This window comes from Parasteatoda tepidariorum, chromosome 9 (genome assembly GCF_043381705.1).
Source record: "Parasteatoda tepidariorum isolate YZ-2023 chromosome 9, CAS_Ptep_4.0, whole genome shotgun sequence".
Lineage (NCBI taxonomy): Eukaryota > Metazoa > Arthropoda > Arachnida > Araneae > Theridiidae > Parasteatoda > Parasteatoda tepidariorum.
Window position 1 is genome coordinate 57,664,673 of NC_092212.1, and position 20,834 is coordinate 57,685,506.

At 30.9% G+C, this 20,834-nt stretch overlaps 2 protein-coding genes across 2 annotated transcripts in view; both read left to right on the forward strand.

Moving 5' to 3' along the window:
• The window catches only part of LOC107449789 (organic cation transporter protein), a 32,486-nt gene extending 25,080 nt beyond the window's left edge, over positions 1-7,406 (forward strand). Inside the window, exons 6-10 of the mRNA XM_043042900.2 lie at positions 650-889; positions 2,059-2,273; positions 4,629-4,810; positions 6,179-6,318; positions 7,134-7,406. Of these exons, the coding sequence (XP_042898834.1) occupies positions 650-889; positions 2,059-2,273; positions 4,629-4,810; positions 6,179-6,318; positions 7,134-7,179 (823 nt within the window). The 3' untranslated portion in view covers positions 7,180-7,406. The remainder of the gene's footprint in view (positions 1-649; positions 890-2,058; positions 2,274-4,628; positions 4,811-6,178; positions 6,319-7,133) is intronic.
• A 4,547-nt stretch (positions 7,407-11,953) lies between these two features.
• The window catches only part of LOC107449793 (organic cation transporter protein), a 38,552-nt gene continuing 29,671 nt past the window's right edge, over positions 11,954-20,834 (forward strand). Inside the window, exon 1 of the mRNA XM_043042903.2 lies at positions 11,954-12,199. The gene's annotated coding sequence lies outside the window, so the exon portion shown is untranslated. The remainder of the gene's footprint in view (positions 12,200-20,834) is intronic.

Below are 20,834 nucleotides of genomic sequence, written 5' to 3' on the forward strand. Positions count from 1 at the left end.
AATAGGCTAAATACCAAAAATTTTTATGTTGCATCTCTAATTTAGTAGCAGCAGTTGCAGTTCATTCTTTAAAATTTAATTTTTTTAAATTATAATTTTACAGTGTTGGGCATAATCTTGTATGTCTTTACAATTTAAAAACTCACTGAAAAAGTTTTTTGCAATAACAGGACCCTATTTGCACAAATTCACAAAAGCAGGACCCTGGTTGAAAGAATGTGACTTAACGCTTATTTTATATTCACAAATTACGAGTAATTTTTTCACAATTTTACAAATTCGGACCTTTCACAAACTGTTTGGATAGACCCCTGTATTTATAAAGCAATCATTAGATGAATTCAACCAATTTTACGCGATCCAATTTTGTGATATAACATGTTAAGTATAGGAATTTACAGATTATACCAGAGATCTACAAAATTGTCATTCTAAATAGCGTTGGTCAAAATGAAACAAAGATCTCCCATGATTTAATTTCCTGTAATTCGAGACTTGTGAATTTGACAGTGTCTGAAATACGTAAAGTATTTTACAGCTTTATTGATCTAATTTGTAATCTAATTAATTATTGATCTAATTTGTAACTTTATTGATCTAATAAGATTCTAATTTGTCTTTATTAACAACATTGCTTATATAACTTTAGGGTTGTACCCGAATCACCTCGATGGCTGCTTATTCGGGGCGAAAAGGACATCTTTCGAAAAGTTGTTCAAACAGCGGCGAAAAAAAATGGCGTCCCGTATGAATTTGTTCAATCAGAGACAGAAAAACTGATGTTGAGAAGCGAAGAAATCAGACAGAGTACTGGTAGTACAGCAACAATACTGGATCTCTTCAAAACTCCTAATTTGAGGAAGAGTACGTTGATATTATTTTACAATTGGTAAGTTTATCAAAAGTTACTACATTTCAGTATATCCTTTCTTTATGTCCAACGGGAATTAGGGAACATATGTGCTTTAAATAAAGTTAAAACACCGTAGAAATAGGACATAGGTCACATAAATATGTAAACATCGTTTCGGTACTATAAAGCACATCCTTTAGAGTCAAGAATGTGTGATTTGAAAAGTGATGTTAGAAAAACTGATATAATTCTGTGCTTCGATACTGAAAAAAAGTACTTAATCATGGTACCAAAACGATTGGATGTATGTTTATGGGACACCACTAGTGCTTTTTTGCACATTGTTTTATTTATTAACAACTATGTTAGCATTGTTTTTTTGAATTAAGCTTTAAGTTTGAAACAAAGATTGCAGTATTTTTTTGCAATTCCGAGGTTTTTTTTTCTTGTATAATTTTTTGCTTTAGTATTTTAAAATATACGATTTTCAAAATGTTAAAGACGTTATACATTCTTATTAAATAAATTTGAAACAAGTTCGAAAGAATAATAAAAATTTTCAAAAATCAAATTTTCTTATAACGCTGGAGTACTTTTGTTGCTCTTTTTGCTTTAAAAGTTTTTTATACATTATTAATAGCATGATTATCTATACTTATTTATCTAAAAAGTAAAATCTTGTAATGAAAAAATTCTAGTGCATTATATCCACAAAGTAAGGTTCCAAATATTATTTAATTTGTCCTGATTTTTTTTTTTAGTTTGTAACCAAAATATTCACACCAACATGTGGGTAATTCCACCATTGATGAAAATCATATCTTGACACTTTAAATGCATAATTATTTTTATTGACTTTTAGAAAATTAAAATGTTTTTGAAAATTAAGGACTAGATGATACGGACGTAATGTATTAATTGTGTTACGTTCTTAATACTCAGTTTTCAATTTTTGATTTTTTTAAATAAATAAATGTAGTAAAAATTATATTAAGTGTAAATGGCACCTAGAGTTATTTAACTAAAAATGGTAGAACTGCATGATTATTTTTCGCCTTAAGCTGAGTTTTGTGCTTTAAAGTCTTCAAATAAGGCATTCGTAAATGTTGCAACTAAACTTCATACATTTGTCTATAAAGTTTGAACTAATGTAATTTTGTTTTCTAAAGTTGTGGTTTTAAATGTCATTTTAACCATATTTATAGGCTGGTAAATTCATTCATCTACTTTGGGCTGTCTTACAACACTGAAGAATTATCTCTGAATCCATACCTTAGTTTCTTTCTGTCAGGAGCCGTCGAATTTCCAGCATACTTGGTCACCATTAAAGTTATTTCTAGCGCTGGTCGTAGACGTCCATTAGCGATCGCAATGATTATAGCTGGCTTAGCTTGTGCTCTTACAATACCTATACCATCTGGTAAGAATTTCTTTTAATAGACGATGATTTCTAAAGTTATAAAGTTTAGGAAAATTTAGAAAATATGCCATTATGCCCATTTTAAAACAACGGTGTGTTTGCCTGATTAACCTAAAAGAATTTTTCTTTTCCAACACTAGCACTATAGTGAGAAATATTGTTAATAATTAGAACGGTAAAATAGTACCATTTTTTTAAAATTTAAATTATTTGCTGCGTTTGTGCATTGCCTTGAATGTACGTCACATTGTAAGTCCGAAATTGGTGATAGTCGACATTCACCGGTGAATGTCAACAATCACGTGTTCGCTTTAGAAAATGACCAAAATTTTGTCAGAGGGCTTCATATACGTGTTTGATATTAAAAAATATTTGATATTTAATTTATTTATCGATACTTTAATATTACTTCGATGGTTCAATATCTGATTCTTACAGATTTCGGGAATACTGGGAAAGTTAGGGGGCTGTTGCCCGGTATTCCTTGCACTGATGCTTTTTTTAAAATTTAATGCCACTGCCTGTTTACATTTGTCAACATTCCCAACAGTGTTGTTTCTTAAGGTAAAGGGTCGGGTCGTTCCCGGTATACACTTTTTTAGTGCTTTCCAGTATTTACAACACTGTTGATTTTTTCCAATTTATTATAATCGTATAATAAAATATTGAGTAAATATTAAAATATCGATGAAAAAATTAATATTAAATCAGATCTAGCAAATACTTCGGACATTCACTCAAGTGGCTATGTATTTGTTGACATTAACCAGTGTAAGTTGACAATCACTAGATATTTAATATTGTTAACATACAAGGATTCGTACGCACCTAGGAACAATTAATAAGTGGTATCAATTTTGCTATAAAGAGGCTGAAAATTTCTTAATATTAGCTTCCACTATTAAAATAAAATTTAATATACGCCACCTTGGGATCAATATATATTTACTTGGAGATAAAATATTCTCTCAGCTACAAACATAATAGGATAAAAAAAATTATATTAATATTACTGCCACTTTTAAATTTTTTCCAGGTTCGTATGATACTTGTAAAACATACTTTTTTTGTCAGAAGTAACTTGTTTTTTTCCTACTATAATTTTCCAACTATTTCGTCAAATGGGCTTAATTTGTGCAGAATTCAGACTTTTAGGATTTGCCTTAAAAAAAGAGAGACAATAATGTAGAATAAAGATATTTTTATTATTAAAATAATTTATGATATTGTATCGAATCGAGTAAATAGAGTTGATGTGAAATTCATACATAAAGTAACGGAAATTCTATGTAAAGAAATTTAAAACAAGTCTAACATGATGAAGAACAAAAAAAGTGTTTCCTCCTTAATTCACAGATGAAAATTTTTCATGTAACAGAAGTTTTGTTGTGATATTATTATTAAATTTTAATATTGTTTATCTCTTTCATTTTCTTTTTATTGCTTGAATTAATTTAAAAAAAAGAAGTTAAATACTTTTTGCATAAATAGTAGATTGATCATAATAGTACAGGGTGCATAGTGTTTTTAAAAAGTGCTTAAAGGTGCTTATTTTTGATTTATGTTTTTTAAAAGCCCTTAAAGGTGCTTTTTGCTATTCGGAGTTTGTAAGAAAAGCTTAATTTTCTATCGCATAAAAAGAGATTCTTTTGCAGTGTTGATTGTCGTTCTAAATTACAAAAAATGTATGATTTTCACTATTCTCACTGCAACAATTATCAGAAAGGTAATTATTTTATCAGAATTATTTAAAGTTTTTGAAAATGATTTTGAATTTTATTAATTTTATGTTTGTAAAATAAGAACTTTAAACGATAGAAAGAAATTATTTTTATCACCGCATAGATCGTAATTATGATTTTTTTCCAAAAGTGATTAAAAATATTTTTTAAGTGCTTGAAAAGTACTTAAAAAGTTCATTTATTGTTCAAAAACCTGGCTACGCACCCTGTAGTAGATTTTAATCGTAATCAAGGACAGATCTAATACCAGATAAATCATAATACTAATGATTGGTCATAATAATAGATTTATTTCAGCTAAATATGGTTGTTTTGTTCATGGAATGTTTACTGCAATATTATGGCATGCCACTAATTTTGTTTATTATAAGACTCTTTCAAAAAATAAAGATGAAGGCAGAGAATTATTGGGTATTTAAAAGTATTGAAATTCGTTAATAGAATATACTAATTATGTATTTTGTTTTGCAAAGTAATGTTTTTGATGAATTTCCGAAGCTTTCTAAAAGCTTTTCTAATATATTTTCGTTCAAAAGTTGTTTTTGAGAATAGATGTTAATTTTCAGTTATTGTGAACATGTGTAACGAAAATTTGTTACTCCCTTCTTTTCAGATGTGGTAGCATTGAAAGTCTTGTTTCCCCTTGTGGGTAAATTTTGTATAACAGCGACATTTGCTACTGCTTACGTCTACTCGGCTGAAATTTTCCCTACAGTCGTGAGAAACGTTGGACTCGGAACAGGATCTACAGTAGCTCGAATTGGTTCAACAGTAGCACCTTTTACAAGAGAATTGGTAAATTTGAATTTCTTTACTTTTTTATCAACAATATTTTTAGCAATATTATGCAAGATTTTATCGCTTATTTTATTACCGGCATGGAAACAGTCGACCTATTTTTGGGTTTACGACTATTAATGTTCAGCTCCGTAGCTAGTAATTTTGAACCCAACTTAGAAGACAAGGGAATTCTTGAATAAAGTATTGGAACAAACTAGCTAGCCTTCAGAGAGGAGGACTATTTGTTGGAACTAGCCCGCCTACCTCCGATAGAAAAACTACGAAAACTTCCCATGGTTAGCCTGATAGCAAGGGTAATATAATAATGATCTTCCTTCCACTGGGGATATTTTGTGCTGTTATCGATGTGAGCTAGGAGCTGAATTCGTATCGACCAGCCATCACTGGGATTCAAGCCTGAGTCACCTTATAGAGTGGCGAATGCTCTATCCAGTGAAACACCGCGGCTTACGTTTGCAAGACTTTTAAAGTTAAATTCATGGTACACAGAGGCTTCTAGCTCTGGATCTGCTGATCAATACAAATGAAATTTTAAATACCGAGTCGATCATGGGGCTGAGGTTACGATCAAAAACTATTTGTTTGAAATTTTGGCGAAATACTGGGTACTGTACTACTATAACAATTGAAAAATGATGTATGCATGGAACTAAATGTATATTGTTGTTCCACAAGGTTAGCTCATAGGAAGCAAAGGTGTGTAAATAATTGAAATATTTTATTATTGTTTGATTCTAGCGTTGAACCTTTCAAATTTATACATTTTAACGTAAGCTGCGAAATTTCGAACAATAACACTCTTCCAAAATGGGAATATCATTCGGATCCGTTATGTAGTGCCGGATCTAGAGTTCTTTGAGTACAGTCAGTTTGACCAACTAATTAATAGTTTTAATTTAAACAACCTGTACATCTTTTTTTTCTTCAAAAAAAGTTAAAAAGGAGGCATTTTTCAACTAATTTTTCAGAGCATACTGTAAAAATTGAGACCCACCATTGTTTCACTGTATGCAAACCAAATGAAGACATTATGCGTTAGAATGTGTTAAAAAAGATCGTGAAAGTTTTTAATTATTTCTGATGCAAAACAATAAATAAATACCTTAAATGCATAAAAAAATATTCTTAAACATAAGAACAAATTTAATATATTTTTCCGTGTATCTCTTATTTTGTTTTGTTAAAAAATAAATAATGTAGGTAACACAATGTAAAGTTTATTGTCTAACTTAATAAACTGTTTTTGTAAAATCAAAACTTTGTGCCCCAATCTCTTCTCTTTTTAAAAGTTCTTTACCACAATAATTATAATTTGCATCGTATATTTTAAGTTTACTTCTTCATAATGTATTTATGTTTCAGGGTGCTGGTACATTTTCAAGTCTTCCAGATCTTTTATATTCACTTTTATCAGTCACTAGTGGTTGCCTTATATTTTTATTACCTGAAACTAACAATGAACCTTTTGCTGACACGTTAAAACAAGCAGAAAAAATTGGACAGTAAGTATAATTTGTTTTATTAGCTGAGATGTCAGCAGTTATAGATTTATTATTAGGACATTCCAACGAAAAACTGGCAACAGATTCATTATCCCTAACATCTCATTTCTGTAGGGCGATTCTGCTATCATGGGGCACACTTAAGAGAGGTAAAGGTCCTGATTGGGCGTGATGAACCAATTCGATGGCCATCCCGTTCACCAGGTTTAAGCCAACATTCTTTTCATGTGGGCATCATTTACGAGACTTCCGTTGATCAATGGTCCTTACAGGCAGAATTTATAGCCAAAAAATTAATAGTCAAACGAAATTTCGACCGCTTTCTTGTAAATTGAAATGCTGAAATTTCAATTGGAGTTCTGTGCTTTATACCAATTAATTGCAATTGGATACCTGTAAGTGCAATAATCATAGGTATTTCTGGCATTTGTTGATTCAGAAGCCAATCAGGTTCGACAGAAATGCTTGACGTCGCTTCCAGGGATCCATTTAAATCACATTATAAAGCTTAATTACTTTGCTTCTTTTTGATTTGCTAAGTTAAAGTTTGCTAAGTAAAAAAAGTTAAAGTGTATCACTTTGGTAATAAACTTTTATGACCACAGATAATTCCACACGTCTTTCAAAAATGCAATTACATAAATTTTTATTTTAGTATATCGTATTAGTAAATATGTATGTCAGACTTAATTTTCAACATTTTATCACGAGCATTGTTATGAGGCTATAAAGTTAACTCAGCATTAAATTATACTTTCAGCATAAATACAAACAAATTGATATGAAAAAGTAACTTAAAAACACTTTTTTTTCAGGAAACCAAAAGAAGAAAGTGCTGAGATTCCAAAAAATGATGTTTAAAGAAGATGACTTAAGACTACTCAAGGGCATTTCACTTCATATAAAACTTCATTGTGTATTTTTCTGAAGGAAAAAGTCTTTTTTTCTTATCATTACATCTGCAATTTATGGTGGAATTCAATAAATAACGCGAACTGTCATTACGAGGTTGCATGCATCTGCGCTGTTTTACGCCTTATTTAAAGTCATGTTATACTTGTTTAATAAAGCTTTTAAATGTTTATGTATTATATGTATTGTCTTAATATATTTACAGTTTAAACTGTTTATTTTCATTAACCAAAATGTTAGGATTTAAAACTAGTTTGTCCTAGCCAGGGGTCTGTTTAGAGGAAATTTGGGTCCATTAACAGACCCTTCACAAAATATCTTTTCATAAAAGCGGACCCTTCACAAAACATCTTTTCATAAAACGGACCCTTCACAAAATAATTTATCTTTTAATCGGACCCTTCACAAATTTATTTATCTTCATTATTGTTTTGTTAATCGATTAAACCCTTCCCAGGAAGGGGGGGGGAGAAAGACATATGTAAACAAACTGAATTTTGTCTTCGGCAGACGCTTCTTCCTTTTTTCGTCCGAAATGAATATTTTGCGTTCAGCAGTACTGCGTTCAGCCAAATACCAAATATTTATATGTTGCATCGCTAATTTAGTAGCTGCAATTCTTGTTTATTTTTTAAAATTTAATTTTTTTAATTATAATTTTACAGTGTTGAGCATAATCTTGTATGTCTTTACAATTTAAAAACTCCTTGAAAAAGTTTTTTTGCAATAACGGACCCCTATTTGCACAAATTCACAAAAGCGGAAACTGGTTAAAAGAATGTGACTTAACATTTGTTTTATATTCTCAAATTACGAGTAATTTTTTCACAATTTTACAAAAATTGACCCTTCACAAAATGTCTAGACAGACCCCTGCTAGTTTAAAAAAATTAACTCGGAAGACGAAAATTTTTAGAACACTAAGCAAAAAAAAATAATCTGTCCTAGAAAAATCAATGTATTATTGAATACAGAGTAACTCTTCCTTTGGATTTTAAAACCGTTTGGATTTAGTTAAAATACGAGTCCACAAAATTTTGTCGATTTCAGCCATTCGCTGAAGTCTTGATCATGCAAATCACTAATTCGCGGGGATGTTCAATTTGACTGTCATAGTAAGACTCGCAAACATTCTATAGGGCTCAAATCAGGTGATTTCATCAGGCCATTCGAGATGTAATTGGATGTGTGAGTGTTTATGGAACTATAACCTTCCAGTCCGATAAACTTTTCTGTCGTCATTTTGAAAATTAAAGTTATTTAATTATGAGATAATGATTAAAAGGCAACACCCAATTATCCAGAATTCTTAAATAAAAAAAAATTACTTCATGTTTGCTGTTACACGAGTGAGCAGGCATTATTAATATTATGTAAAACATCACAATTCGCCTTTTTCTCCGTCACCTTTGGAAGCTTTTCACGATAACTCTAGGGCTAGCAAATATTTTGTCTGGTGAACTTAGCAACCCCCTGCTACTGAACCCAAAATATTAGCATCACCCACAGGTGGTTCAATTAATATCTACTTAAAAAAAATAGCTGGTTTACTGCCTGTCTTATACCGTTTCTCGGCTGCCATTTTGGATTTGTTGTAAAAAAAAGGTCTAGATAGAGCTCAAGCTATTGGCTATATTGTGTGCACTATAGGTAGATGGTGCACGCAAATTTTGATCAACTGGAACAAATCTTGACAAAAGAGAAATTAAAAAAATAAATTTTTGAATTTTACTTAAAATTGATTCTTTACGCTGTTCACTCTGATAAGGTAGAGGAGAAAATGTCAACTTCTGTCCAAATGACAACAAGAAGAAAAATGGACCAAGAACCAGATATTTAATACTTATTGATTGTTTAAATTGTGCGCTAGCACCAAGTTCGTAACTACTTAAGTTATCTATGTGAGAGTTAAAAGTGATTGCTCATCTACCATATATCCAGTGTAGTGAAAAATATAAAATACTATATAAAAGTGCGTAAGTAAGGTCAGGCGTATTAAATACAAGTAATTTTAAACCTCTTTACATTTTGCTCAAAAGTTAAATTTCTTTAAAATATACGCAGATTAATTATTTAGGAAGACCAACTGGTTTATATTATGTATCAATTTTAATAATATTACTAACTAAGCCCATTCTACCATTTCCAATCACTTTATGCTCTGGTTTTCATAAATGAAGGAAAAATTCTAAAAATAATGATAACTCTCCCAAAAATAAGCCACTCCCATTGAAATTTGACTAAGTTGTCAAATAAGAGTTGCTAAGTAAAATTGCAATACATAAGTTAGCGGTGCTGCAATGGAATTACGTCATCTGCAATAAGTATATAATTGTATGTTTGATCGTAAGCCTGAACATTTCGCTGTGTTTCTGAAATTGGAAATTTGAGGTAACCAATTTGTAACAATGACCTCCAGGCATCATTTGTCCGAAGAACTGCCATTGGAAGACTAGAGGAAAGGCAGATAGAAGTGGTCACGTGGCTGGCTAAATATGAGTTCTTCTGTGGCTCATAGACTTTTGGCAACAATTTCTAAGCACAGAACGTTCAATCAAGGACGGCCAAATACTACGACGAGCACCGGCGACTGATATTTATCGTTATGTGCACAAAGGAATAGAACAGCAACTCCGAGTTAGCTTAGATCCTCTTCTAATGTAGCCACCAGAAAACTGGTGTCGGCATATACTGTTTGTAGATAGTTTCACGAACGTTGTTTGTTCGCTAGGTGCCCAGCCATATGCGTAAGCCATATTTAAGTTGAGAGCAGCAGCATGTCCACTGGAGGGCTGTTCTCGTCACAGGTGAGTCCAGGTTAAGCCTACAACCCGATAGTAGGCGTATCTTTAATTTGGATTCCGATATCATCCATCAAACACACGTGAATGAGATGCATACCAAGTGGGCAGTGTGTGTATGTGGGGTGGTATCACTTTGGGAGGACGCACAAATCTGCATGTCCTTCCACTTGGAGCCGTGAATGCACATGTGTATAGAGATGACATCCCGTTTATGTAAGCCCTTATGCTGATGCAGTAGGTGATGATTTCGTGCTACAGACCGATAACGCAATGCTGGACAGGGTTCGCATCGTGGATTATATTCAGCAGCATACAGCTAGATCAATGGACTTGAATTTTGTCGAACATGTTTGGGTATGCTATTTGCACTCAGACTCAGACCCTTGAAACGTTTACAACTGCTTTGCAAGAGCAATGGCTTGCACTTCCAATGGAACTACTTGTTATTGTTGTTCTATGCCATTAAGGAAAAGGGGATGATGCGCTTCTTCTTGTTTTCCAATAACAACATTTATCGCCAATATTACAAGTTCTGTCATATACATACGTCACAGATCGTTTATAGGGCGGACCTATTCATTTATCCATAGATCTTAATTTCTGACCTAAACCAGAGAACGATCTATCTCCAATTCAGAACATGGAGGACTTTGTCATCCGACAGATTTAACATGCACTAGTCACCATTTCCTACACGGGGAATCGTCGGCCGATGGGAATCGAACTCACGACCTCTTGGACATGGGCCCAACATCCTACCAACCAGGATATCCCGGTCCCAACGGTACTGGTAGACCACATAATTGAAAGTATCGCACATATGTGATGCTTTCGGACATAATATGAAAATCTATGTGCTATTTCACAGCTAAAATTGATCATACTCCATACTGAAGGTACTTCAACTATTCCAAACTGACACAGATTTATTCATTTCACACATATGCTGTATTCTTTAACACCATAATTGTCTGGTTAACGCTTTTTGTGTTATTTTATACATTATTATGTGCACTGTAATGTGTACCAGTTTTCTTAAATTCTATGCGTAATTTTTTAATTATGGGCAATTTTGTGATTTTTCTTTAATTTATGATAACTAGTGTCTAAGTTTGTTATATTGTTCAAAAATAATGCAGGGATTTTGTTAGAGTTTCATTAAGAATATTGTTAGATTGATCGAATTAAGTTAAATCAAAGATACTGCTGTACGTCACGTGATCGAATTTTCCATTTTAATGTTAACTCTGGTGAGAGTAAAGTAAATTTCTGGCAAAAATATGCATCAGAAATTTGTGATCTGACTTAGGCTGTATTTCTTTTAATTTATGAGGAAATTCATACAATATATGGTTTAATTATTTAAATAATACACTTTGAGGATTTTTTAAAATTTTGCTTTTATATAAATAAATACATTCTTTTGACAAAAACCAAAACATAATCATATCTTTCAGTCAGCATTATAAAATATAACAAATATCTAGTACACCAAAATTGATTCAGAATTTTTTGAGCTATTTTTACCCAAAATTTATCTTTTAATGATTGCTGCTAGTAACAGACTAGAAGTGTTGCTGCAATCAAACTGAGAAACTGTTGCAACATTTTTAGTGTGTGTCCAAATATTGAAATACTTCCAAGACGTGTGAGAGCTGAACCCAAAAGTATCTTTCAGAAATATTTGTTTATTCAGCAAAAGACAATTATGACGTGTTTAAAATCTGGTGGGTAATTAGCATTCTTTATAATGCATAATAAAGAGTGCATTTTTTAAAATAGAAAATTTTATTACATGGAGTATATCGTTCATTAATAAGATTAAAATATTGTTGTTAAAAAAGATGGTAATTAACAACATTTATTAGTTTCTTTTATGTAGAATGCATTTCAAAAATAGTACCCGTTTATTATTAATGAGAATAAAAAAAGCTCTTAATAAACATCTTTTATAAAGCTTCGCCTTTCCAGCCGATTACGTGTATTTTAATGATATTTACAATGATTCGTATTTTTCCGCATGATTGCCAGCAGTGCTAATCTATAAATTATGAATTTTCACGTCTTGAGAATCAAGTCTATCATACCATTCAGCAATTTCTAACAATTTGATTTTATGTTTTGTTTTCATTACTACTACTTCAAGCTTTAATGTTTACGAATTGGTAAGTTTTCTTAAAACACTCTTACATTAAAGGAATACACTTTAAAATGTATTCAAAAACTGATTTTTATTTTAAATTTTTAAATAAAGTGAATATTTTTCAAAAGTTTTAAATCAATCTGAGAATCAAATGCCTTTAGAAAATTCCCGTATTATCGGTTAAAAGTAATGTAGAAAGATAAAGTTCAAACAAAACTTTATTTTTGAAAACGTTGAACCAGGATTTTTTAAATTTAATACACTTATGTTGAAATTTTGTACACTTCTACTAGAATTGATTATTGACTAAGCAAAGGATTTTTTGTATGAGTAAAACTAATTTTGTAAATCAATATGCTGATATAAATTTTATATTGGGATTTACTTTTTTAATTTTAATTCATATTAACTTTGGACGAAAGTCATATTTTTGTGCAAACACACAGTAGAAATTTTTTTAAAACCTAATGACTTTTTCATCATATTATTTGAATAAGTTTAATGAAAATATTTTTAATAAAGATTTCGAGTATTTGTCGCATGCGTTAGAAATCTCCCTAATTTAGTCAATAATAATTCCGAATATTTTTAATAGTTTCTAATGGCATGAGATTTTTCAACTTATAAATTTGTCAGACAATATTCTAGATAAATTTTTCACATGCGAGTGTTATTCTGGATTGATTTGCCACGTATTATTTTAGATAAATTTTTTAAACATATTTCTTGAATGAATTTAATAAAATATTTTTGTATTAGCAAAAAGTAATACTGTACGTACCAATTAAGTTATTGAGACTTAATATTTAGTTTATAGAATTATAACATCTTATTTTCGAATAAGATCAGGAATCGAACCAGGGATCTCTGGATCCATAGTTAGACGTTTTTAAACTTTTAACATAGTTAGTTAAAAGTTTTAACATAGTTAGACGAATAAAACTTTTATTAAATTCTACTTAATAATTGAACAAAATTAGAAATTAAGCACCCCTATCGATAGAATTGACTATTGATTGAATAGATTATTATTCGTTGAGTAGAGCTTATTTTACAAGGCATGTAAAATTTACCAAAAAATCATATTTTTTGTATACAATTCTAAAAAAATTCAAAATTTAATTTTTTAGGAACTTCTTTGTTTTTTTATAATCAATTGTTTCTTGTAATTTGAAAAATTTTTGATAGAATAGAATTGTTGATGGAATTGTCTGTGCATTAAACAAAAATTCTTTCATAGACTATAATATATAATGTCATAAATGTTAACGGAAATTGTATTTTTCACATACACCTCTACAAAAATTCAATTTTCAATTCTCGTTCAAATCCAACCAGACTTAGAAGTGTGCAAAATGTCAAAAGAAAAATGGGCATACATTGGATTCTGATAACTCTTTTCCAACATGGGTATGCTTTTTTTCCAAAAGGTCTCCAAAAATAAGTTCACATTCTCCAAATTTTTCAGAAGAAAAATATTGTCCAGATGGTGCTTGTTTACATGCTTAAGGCTGGAATAAAATAATAATTTACTGTTATGAAAAATTTAGAAGAAATAAGATAAAATGTAAATTTTGAAAAGAAAAAATGGTGGTTAATTATTTTATCAGTTTTATTTAATCTAAGTCAAATTTTTTTCTTCTGTTCATTGCGATGTTAATATTTTTTTTCTAAAAAAAGAAAATACAAATGAGGGATTTGAGTTTTAAATACTTATTTTTCAAATAGTAAATGAAATATTTCAGATATCGATGAATTTCATCGTGTAGTCTAGATAATAATAATATAAAAATTGCTACTACTACTTTTTACTTCAAGTAAATTCAGTCATGAAAACATTAACCTTCAGATTTCTTTAAAACTGCCGTTTAGCAGCCTTTTCCAACTCCATAACCTTGTAATTTTAAACATTACTCAGAAGACAAGAAAACTTCTGGATCGAGTATCATGACAAGCTTCACTGAAAAGCTTTTTTACCCCTTTGACGGTAAGCTGCTGCAAGTTAAAGGGAAACAACACAGTAACATTTTCATAAAAATGAAAAAAAAATTATTGTAGTTTTCGATAATTTATTCTTTTGAGAATATTATTATAGCAAAACATTGAATAGATTATCCAGAAAATTTAAAAATTGCACCATAATATGACGAGGGTTGCGTGTGACGCTCTGTGACATATATTAGGGATGGGCTAACTTTTTTGGTCGAGGGCCAAAAATCAAGAAAAAAAAATTTGGGTGGGCCAAGTAAAAACTTCAAAATTTAAAAAAAAAATCGATATATAAGTTTTAATTTAAATATTTAGTGAGATGAAGGAAATTTCGATTTCATTTTTAAAAGTTCCTTACATTAAGGTTCGAAGTGAGATGTGCCTATTTCAAGGAACAAGGCTAAATGCTTTTCTGTTAGTCTACTTCTGAAATGATTTTTTTCTAAGGTTCACAGTTGAAAACTCTTGTTTACATATAAAGATTAAGCAAACATAGCACTGATTTTCTGGGCATGAAATATTAAATTTTGGAAACTAGCTTTTGGTAATGATTTGTAAAACTTTGCTATATTTAGAAACAACTGCTTCAGATGATTGTTAAATGGTCCGCTCTTTGGAGCGTAAAATGCGCAGTCTGCCAAATGTGAAGTACAAGGGCTTCTNATGCGTAGTCTGCCAAATGTGAAGTACAATTTACCTATATTAGATTCCTCGAGAAAGACAAACGCTAGTTAGAGCCAATCTAAGACTATTCTATGAAGAACTTCTGCTTTCAACATTTTACCAATTGAAGCTGTCTGTGCTAACTATTTCCATCAATTTATGTTTTGTAGAACAAAAATAGAGAAAGTAAAAATGTCATCAGTACTTTGTTAAAAAAGGAAAAACGGAAATAATTTTAAACATAGTCGACAAGAAAATGGTTATTGTTTATTATTTGCCACGGATCGGCAAATAAAAATTCTATCCGCGGGCCGGATTAAATCTTCCGGCGGGCCACAGTTGGCCCGCGGGCAGTAGTTTCCCCATCCCTGACATATATGGACAAGTAAACGTTAGCTCTCAGTTGATTTATGTATTTACTCACTTCAATCGAAAAATTTTGAAAAATACTAGCATTTTAAGTATTTTATTTAAATAAATTGTTAATAAGTATAAGAAAATGAATTAATTCTACTTTCAGTATAAATAGTTGAAGTTGCAACCTATTTAGCTGTAATTATTTATAGTGAATTTGGAAAAAGGTTATTGACAATTAGAAATAAATGTAAGCCCATCAGCTAAAGAATATGTTCAAGTTTAAGATGATCGCAGAAATTCGAATGTTGCTCTAAACACATATGATGAACACATGAGGATAGATCCATAAGAAAAAGGGGACTTGAAACTGCTGCAAATGAGGCAGCAGAAGCACTTTATGAACTTGGTATTAACGGATTATAGTTCATTTACATTTTTTCTATATTTATACGGACTAACTATGCACAATTTTAAACCGATTTACTTCAAATTTTGACTATCAAACATAATTCACAATTAATATAGCTTTCGCTGCACGTAGGAATTGTTTTTAATGGAATCAATTAATTTTGAGTAATCCACAAAAATAGAATTTTCTTCATGTCATTTTTTGATATTTTTGTCGAAACATCGCCATTTTCTGAAAAACATTTTTAAAAATTCCTATCTTCAATTAAAACTACATTCCTGTTGCATAAAAAAATAAATCAGAATCCAATTTGAATGATTTTTTCTTCAACTTATGAGTACAGCCAGTTATGGATAATTTAAAAAATAAGTTGTGAACACAGCATTATGGAAACACTAATTTTTTAATTTTCTATCTTTGTAATATGATAAAATGAAGACTAAAATATGTACAATTCGATAAAAAATAAATTTAGTTAAGTCTGTCACAACTGGGTACTTGCACTTCAAAAAGAAGAAGAAGCTCACGAATACTGGCACATATGCCTATGACGTCAGCTCCAGCTGATCGTTTATAAGCCAAATGGAGAGTTAAAGTTGCGTTTCTCCACATAAGTTAAAATGTTAATTAACGTGAAGTTAATTAAATATAGCGCCGCCTCACACTTCAAATTTATTAAAATGTAATTCTTTTTAGTCCACGTCTTTTACTTAACTTAGATTTATTATTTATTTAGATTTATTAAGCATTTTATTGTACCATGACACGTTTTTATTTCAGATACATAGCAACATTTATGCATAATATGTTCCACATAATATGTTCTACATTATATGTTCCATATAATATATGGTGAAAGAATTGAAATCTATGTGAAAGAATATAGAATGTGTCACTTAAGAGAATTGATACTTGACGGGCTTGGCTTAACAGTTAATAACGTAAATGAATTTTACGGTTTAACGACTTATCACGATCGAGATACCTACTCTACGTCACGTGCAGGTATCCCATTGTTAAAAAATTCTTTTAAAAAAATCCTTCTTTTTTTACATAGTTCTACAGTATTGTTCCGTCTTACAGCACTTCACGTAACCAGCATGTTGTGAACAGTAGTGATCACTGGGAACTCAATACTCTTTTTATGTAATATTTATCTTTACGGCATATTAACACTTTTTAATATAGTATGTAATCCAATTGCTATTAGTTGGTCCATTTCAAAACGGATTCAAGCATTTTTTAATTTATTTTCAATATATATTGTTGATTCAACGACGAATTATTTCTAAAACGCCTTGATTTGATAGTCATAATGTATGTATATGGATATTGAAAATTGAACGAATGACAAGAAAGTAACGTTAATATTCTATATTTAATCAAAAACTTCTTTTTGTCAAATAAGAATGATTAGAAAATTAATAGTTCAGTTGTGTATGATAAATCTAATCTCAAAACAAGTAACAACGCATAATCCGACGTCGCATTTTGTACATTCGCATGGAGTACCACTGCTTCTTTTATGTAACCTGCTGACAACACATTTCCTTCATCTCAAATTGCCAGATACATTTAAAGTCTATATCATTCGAATCAGAAATAAATTAAATATCTCAGCGTATTTGGTGAAATTTCACCATTGTTATTTCAATCAAGTCTGCATCCAAAATACAGCAGTCTCTCGCAAAAAATTCTTGAGAACTATTACTCAGTTTCAGGTTTTAATCGCAGTAAATAATAATACTAAAACCATATGCACCGCAAATGTGATAGTATTACATAATTACTCAACAATCACGCCTCTCTAGCGAAACGAATTTAAGACAAAGAATAACTAACCAAATAAACGAGATTTTTTTTATTTATATTTTATAACCGTCGTTGAACAGCCGACCCAGTTTTTGGGTTTACGACTACTAATGTTCAACTACGTAGCCTAGTAATTTTAAACCCAATCCAGAAGACAAGGAAACTCCTGAATCAAATATTGGATAAAATTTGCCTTCGTGGAGGACTTTTTGATGGAACTAACCCGCATTTGCGTTACATAGAGTAAAAGACCACGAGAACTTTCAACGGTTAGCTTGACGGCGAGGAGACTCTAACCCATGATCCGTCTACCACTGAGGATATTTCACTTGAGTACTTTGATCGGTGCAAGCCGGATGCGGATATCGTATCGACTAGCCATCGCTGGGATTTGAACCCGGTTTACCTCACTTGAAGGTGAATGCTCTAACCCTTGAGCCATCACGGCTCAAATAAACGAGATTATGCTTAACTAAACTAAATTAACGACAATATACGAAATAATTTCTGAACATAAAATCGATACAGCACTAAGCAGCCAAAGCTATCTCCAAATGCTCATTTGAGTCCATAATCTGTACCGACTGGTCCACTGGAAGCACATATTCGCTCATAGGACAAAATGGCTCAAGCTCCCCTGTTGGTATTAGACTTTCTTAGAGTGAACGAGCTCATGGACCTGATCTAGCTCTGCTGGTCATGAGGATGAGAACAACAACAACATAGTTAGGAACTATACTTTAACGAGATTAATGGCCAGTTTAGCGTTAAAAAGATTATATAAAACTTGAAGCCTGTTATAAGAAGCATAGCTTGGATTTAACGAGGAAAACATTTTTATTTGAATATTATTTTATTGAAGCTGTCAGAAAAAATCTATTTTATTACTTGTTGTTGTTGTAGCAGTAAGCCTGCTTGATGAAACCAAGCGTATTTAAGGCAGAGGGGATCGTTCTTGTTTTTCAGTGGCGTCATCTATGGCCAAGAATACGACTTCAATCACATACATGTCACAACCCGTTTATAAGGCAAACCCATTCTTTCATCCACTGATACTAATTTTGACCCGAACCAGAGATTGATCAATCTCCGATTTAGTACCCCCTGAGGTATGATTTGCCACGGAAGACTTCATGACCCGACATATTTAACGTGCACCAGTCACCATTTACTACACAAGGAAACTTCGGCTGGCGGGGATGGAACTCACGACCTCTTGGGCATAGGGCAGACGCCCTAACAACCAGGCTATCACGGCCTATTTGTTGTAATTCCATTCCCTTTGAAGGTTTTAAAACATCAGTTTTGTTCAAAAGAAGAAAAAAGTTGATAAACAATAAAAAGAAGATATACAAAGTTTCTCATATGATGTCATGAATCTCAAAATTGCAATAATTAATAAAAGATGTTGATATACAAACCATTAAATAGATTGTATACTATTAGTTGCTTACGTGCTACTTATTGATTGCAGACTTGTTCCCTGCATGCATGTTATGAATTAATGCTTGTAAAATGCTGAATCTGATGGTGAAATTAAACCTCTATCATACGCATCCGAGATATTAAGCTGTTCTACTTTCCTGGACTCAGTAGGTGATAGTGACAATGTATTTCATTCTATTTTTTAAGATCGAACAATTACCAAAATTAAATCCCAACGAAAAACTCATATGTCATTCCAATTAGTGCAAATAAAAATTATAATATGCAAGCCGGATTTAATTTATTAATTTTTACTGACAATGGTTTAACGAGCTCCCCGATTTAACGACAAATGGTCTTGGTCCATATTAATTCGTTATAGATGAATTCAACGTATTAAGTAATTTTTTAGTTAATTTTATTACTAATACTTGCTCTTGAAGGTGCGATTCCAGCTCCTTACTTTGATTTATAAACTTTTAAAAGTAATGGTGAACACACTAATAGTAAAAATTAAGTCTATAACTCGACTTAATAAAGCGTTATTTTCTTTGTTAAAATTTTTTTTAAAAAATTAAAAATTTTTCGTTCGAAATTTAAATATTTGTGATGATCTTTTCTTTTTCTTGTTTTTCCTTTTGTTACAAACTGTAAACGATGGAAAAAGTATTTTTCTTCTTAAATACATAATAGTCATATATTATCTAATTATCAAAATTATGATTTCCTAACTACAAGTGCAGAAACAGAAGTTTCTAGAACTAAAAATATTGTTATTAGCGATAAAGAAAATGCTCTTGATTTCATTGCTTTTGTTTTCAATGTCCTTTTATACAAAATTAATAATTGACAAATATAAATATTTTTGCCCATAAATGCTTTCTCTTTTTCCGTTTTAATGGATTTATCTACCGAGTGAATAGGGAAATTTATTTCGAAATAAGCTTATCAATGTGACTACTAACTCTACTTGAAGTTATTTCTGACAAAGCATTTCTTATAAATAATTACCCTTTTGTGCTTTGAGTCTCTATTCTGCTTATTATTATGTCATTTGGATGAATGACTAAATAAATTAAGAGACATGGATAGCTAAATAAAGATATATAAATCTTGATTGGATTATTTTTGAATTTACGAACTCTACAGAGCTCATACAGGCACTGTGGGCTCTCATAATTGAATTGAATTTATTTATACGTCATCACATTTTACCAGAAGACATCCTATACTTTCTTCAGGCGCCAGAACACCAGAACTCCAAATTTTTGAAACTATTTAGCATTGAAATAGACTAGATAAAAACAACAACCCTTACAATGTAAGAAATTTAGGAGCGCGCTAAATCTTTATATAGTTCATATTTTTTCTAAACTTAACATTATGCTAGGCTGAGCCATATCGATTTTTTTTTCTTAAATTAAATTGGAGAATTCTATGGTTCAATTTGATGAGTAACATGGACTTAGACGACGTTATGTATCTATGACCAGTTTACCAGTAAACGGATATAATTTATTATCTGCACAAACTTCGGGACATTAATTCTACGAATAAATGGGATTTTTTTTATTTAGCTAATTCTACAGCTTAAATTACACCATTTATTAATAATGAACAGAAATATTTTATGTGTTAATTAGCAGGATATGTAGATATAATTTAAACTGCATAAACTTGGCGTTATAATTAAAATATCAAACATTAATCTTTTTAAAATGTTCTTTTTTTAATTCCATTAATTGACAATAGTGATTTTTTTAACCTAGAATTGCGACTCTTAACCCTTTCTGGTGCCAGTCTGGCAACACTAATTCAACAAATATTGCAAACCACTGGGAATATGAAACTAATTGCTTTTTAACGCTTAGCAACTCCTAATCTTTAAATAACAAAAAACTAACAAATGCTACTTCGATTAGAATATGCAGCCTGAGGCCGCACTTGCTACTGTCTTTCTTGACAAAAATTTTTAATCACAATTTGCTTTTCAGGAAAGGGA